At 39.5% G+C, this 3,913-nt stretch overlaps 2 protein-coding genes across 3 annotated transcripts in view; one reads left to right on the forward strand and one right to left on the reverse strand.

Moving 5' to 3' along the window:
- The window catches only part of adck5 (aarF domain containing kinase 5), a 33,461-nt gene extending 31,812 nt beyond the window's left edge, over positions 1 to 1,649 (reverse strand). The window contains exons 1-3 of the mRNA XM_014027045.1: positions 1,545 to 1,649; positions 785 to 876; positions 549 to 698 (exon numbers count right to left, since the gene is read on the reverse strand). Coding sequence (XP_013882499.1) covers positions 549 to 698; positions 785 to 876; positions 1,545 to 1,568 — 266 coding nt within the window. The 5' untranslated portion in view covers positions 1,569 to 1,649. The remainder of the gene's footprint in view (positions 1 to 548; positions 699 to 784; positions 877 to 1,544) is intronic.
- A 731-nt stretch (positions 1,650 to 2,380) lies between these two features.
- ctdp1 (CTD (carboxy-terminal domain, RNA polymerase II, polypeptide A) phosphatase, subunit 1) overlaps positions 2,381 to 3,913 on the forward strand; it is a 129,172-nt gene continuing 127,639 nt past the window's right edge. Inside the window, exon 1 of one of the 2 annotated variants that reach the window (XM_014027044.1) lies at positions 2,381 to 2,882. In XM_014027044.1, coding sequence (XP_013882498.1) covers positions 2,596 to 2,882 — 287 coding nt within the window. In that variant the 5' untranslated portion in view covers positions 2,381 to 2,595. The remainder of the gene's footprint in view (positions 2,883 to 3,913) is intronic. The other variant, XM_014027043.1, reaches the window with a different exon arrangement.

Raw genomic sequence — 3,913 nt, forward strand, 5'->3', positions numbered from 1 at the left:
ATTATGACTTTATGCTCGTAACATTATGACTTTATGCTCGTAATTTTATGACTTAATCTCGTAATTTTATGACTTTAATCTCGTAATTTTATGACTTTAATCTCGTAATATTATGACTTTAATCTCGTAATATTATGACTTTAAACTCATAATATTACGACTTTAAACTCGTCATAATATTATGAGAATAAAATCGTAATATTTTATGTTTAAAGTCATAATATTACAAGTTTAAAGTCATAACTTTAAACTTGTAATATTATGACTTTAAACATAAAATATTACGACTTTATTCTCATAATATTATGACTTTATTTTTATGACTTTAATGTTGTAATATTATGACTTTATCCTCGTAATTAAAAAAAAAAATTAAAAATATCTTGTTGTGTGGCCCTAATACTCCGTCACAGTACAGATTCAAATGTAAGTAAAAAAAAAACTGAAAAAAAGTGAATTTTCATATTAGGTCCCCTTTAAACAATGTCATCATAATAAACCAATGTTTAAACTGTTGCATTAATGCGTAGATAAAAACAAAAACATACCTGCAAAAGCGGCCAAATCCTTCTATCACAATCCTCATCTTCCTCTTCTGCCGATGGTCTGACACAGCATACTGGACCCCTGCTGTCACAGGCACAATGACCGAGACGCCAACCAGAGTCTTCCATACCAGCCCTCTGCGTTTCCTCTCCCTGCAAGGATGAAAAACAGCACAGTCTTACTCAAGAAAGCAACTCCGTCCTGCACATTAGTCCAGATTATAATGTCTGTTTGGTACCTGATTGAGTGGAGCGGTCTGACTGTTGGCAGTGGCAGGCCATGACGTGAAGCTCTTCGTAGAAGCGCCAGATGATGATTGCATAATCTTAACTGAGGAACACAAACGTTGTATGAGAAGTTCCATCATACCTGAAGGCAATCCCTGTTCACTGAGTTGCTGCAACATGATCAGGCAACTTCAAAATCAGGGATCTGAGTGAATCTACTGGGCTTGGCACAAGGTGAACTCTGCCCTCTGAGGAGTCATGTCCAGCTGAACATTTAGTCTCAGGCTGGATGTTTTCACACATTTGTGTGTGTTTGAGTGCTGGGCTGGATGAGTCCCATCAAGGCCAGCACTGTGTTGTGTTGTTCGCATGTGAGGGACAAAATGTCACCACTGCTGACAAATTGATATACAGATAAGAGGCATGTCAATGACCCGAGCACTGACACATCAAAAGGGGGTCTTTTCTGCAGGGACCACAAACAACAAAGACAAGTTCAGCAGCCAGAGGTGTACCGCGAATATTTTGTTTAAAACCGGGTTTTCCTGTACTTAAAAACTGCCAAACCGAGATAAAACTGCAGGCATCCTAATGCAGCTTTACAAAAGTGGAAAATACATAAATGTGCATTAGTTTAATTGAACATAACACTGTCATAACATTGGGTTTGCTAGTGGCTAAATTGAGTTAGCTGTGATTTAATTTCGTTTAATATCTTTGTAAAAAAAAAAAAAGAAGATCCAAAATAGTTTTGTAATGTTGTTTCTTTACCATTCTAGTAGTCTCCCTTGCCATGTTTTCACGGGATGATAAAAACGCGCTCCTCGGTCATGAGATCAAGTCAAAAGGGTCGCCGATGCCTGCAGCACCTACTTCGGCTACTATTAGTACTAGCATGAACTTCGGTTTAGCCAAAGAGTACACAGGAAAGTAGGATGAATCGCCCCCATACACTTCCGTCTTCGTTTGGGTGTTTAAAATGCGACGCTTGGAGCCTTCAAATTTTCCAAAATATACTAGTTTTTCCCCATAAAGTGAGACGTTCTTCTTTGAGATTAATATAATATTTGATTTTTTTATGTGTTTTGAGATGGATAAAAGATAGTTTGGTTATTCCTAATAATGCAAGTACACAAATTCTATCGGTGAGCGGACATCCGGGGCATTTTGCGTGTTTGTTTTGGATCGGTGCTCTTATTTTGAAGGGTAGGTGTAAAACGCGTGCGGCTCGTCTTGCCATACTTGTCTCTACCGGTGTCGTGCAGAGAAAAGTACCCCTACCGCAGAGAACACCTTAGAAAGAAGTAAATTGCATTTAATTAGAAGTGACAAACGATCTTGTCCTTTTACGTAAATATAACTCTCAGATATCTACATTTGTAGTATTTTATTGTGCTTTTAATGTAATTTACTGGATATAAATTATTGGAAACTTAGCATGAACGCCACATACACGTTTTAACTAATTGTTAAAAAATGTTACCCCTAAAGAAGTTAAAAATAATAATAATTTATTAGTGAAAATGGTGCCTTTACATGCGTGTAAGGTGCTATTGACGGCAGGGGTACACTTTTCGATGCAACACCGGAAGCTTACAGGCTCGCGTCGCTGCAATGTTGCGCTTTCCTGTTTACGGGCGGGAAGAGCGAACGAAGCTGAAGCCCTATTATTTAAATCTCCAGGACATTTGTTTTAATTTACCCAGGACACGTGGTTTGCGTGTTTTACTGATACACTGGAAACCGAGACGTGAGGTGGAATCATTGCTGGTGGACCAGTGGTGAAAACTAGCGAGGTTTTTGCAGAGTGGGTGCAGGACAGATGGAGGGTCCTCCTGCTGATTCTGGTGGTGGTGCAGCTGCGGAGGGCCCCGCGGTGCAGGTGTCCGATATGCGCTTGCCGACCGGGGCTCTTCCTCTCCGGCTCCTAGAGTGGAGAGTCAAACCGGGGTCTCTTGTTAACGTGGACTCCGTGCTGGCGCTGTGTGCTCCCGTAGCTCAGGAGAAGGTGACGGAGGCTGTCAAGTTGCCCGAGAGGAAGGTGAAATCGGACCGTGCTGGAGTAGTCAAGGAGCTAGGCTGCCAGGTTGGACAAATCATTCTTCCTGGGTAAGTCACCCTGTTTTTTTCTGTATTTAATGTAAACTAAAGCATTACCTTCATGGAAAGACTCCAGGCTGAGTTTGGACAACAATGTCAGTCACACGTCAGTTAGCAAATAAGCTAACAATGCTAACTTTTTTAGCCTGCCATTTTAAGCAAGCGTTAAGTCAGTCCAAATATATAAACATCCGTTTTACCCGAGCTCTTCAAAATAAAAGAGGAAGCTATCAAACGATCTGATGTCAGTTGTTTATTTTACTTCTTAGCATAAAAAAAGACCAAAAGCAGCTCGAAATACAATATTATGCAAGTTCCCAACTCGTTGCATGTCTAACTGTACGTAGTGCTTTTCAAAGTAAGAGGTTCGTGCTTTTGTTTTGAAGGATTCCCCGTCGTGAAACGTGGTTGTGTTGTTTGACTTGTCGCAAAGCAAAATGCATATAAAAAGAAATGAGTGGCTTAAATTAGATCTGTGCAGCAAATGTCCAGGATTTAGAAAGCTGAAATTATTCACCCACCTTTTTGATGTAACGTTTACAGCATCGATGCAAAACTTGACTGAGCGTGTTTATTATCACACCTGTGAGAAAGGCTCGTGCTACCTTCAGGTGCTCCCTAACATACTGTAAAAACTTTAAAACACGTGCAACTTTGCTATTATGACCATTGATTAGACAGCTGGACAGCACAGGAGAATGAAGCATAAGTAAAGCCTATTTCATAATTTTCCTCAGGGATCAATAAAGTATTTTTGAATTAAATTGAATTTTGAATTGAAAACACGGTAAAGTGTTAGGAAAACTAAATGTTAGGTTTTTGTTCAGTTAGGATGTAGGACTTGGTTTATGTTATTACTGACTAATTACAATTTAAATCATGCTAAATAGGAATTTACTCAAACTTATCTAGTTCCAGTGCTGTAAAAATGTTGTTTACATTAGCTGAAGCTGTTAAACTTGTAGCCACTTCCCGTTAGTTATGATGCAAAGACTGTGTGTGTGTGTGTGTGTGTGTGTGTGTGTGTGTGTGTGTGTGTG

The sequence above is a fragment of the Austrofundulus limnaeus genome, unplaced genomic scaffold (genome assembly GCF_001266775.1).
Source record: "Austrofundulus limnaeus strain Quisiro unplaced genomic scaffold, Austrofundulus_limnaeus-1.0 Scaffold611, whole genome shotgun sequence".
Lineage (NCBI taxonomy): Eukaryota > Metazoa > Chordata > Actinopteri > Cyprinodontiformes > Rivulidae > Austrofundulus > Austrofundulus limnaeus.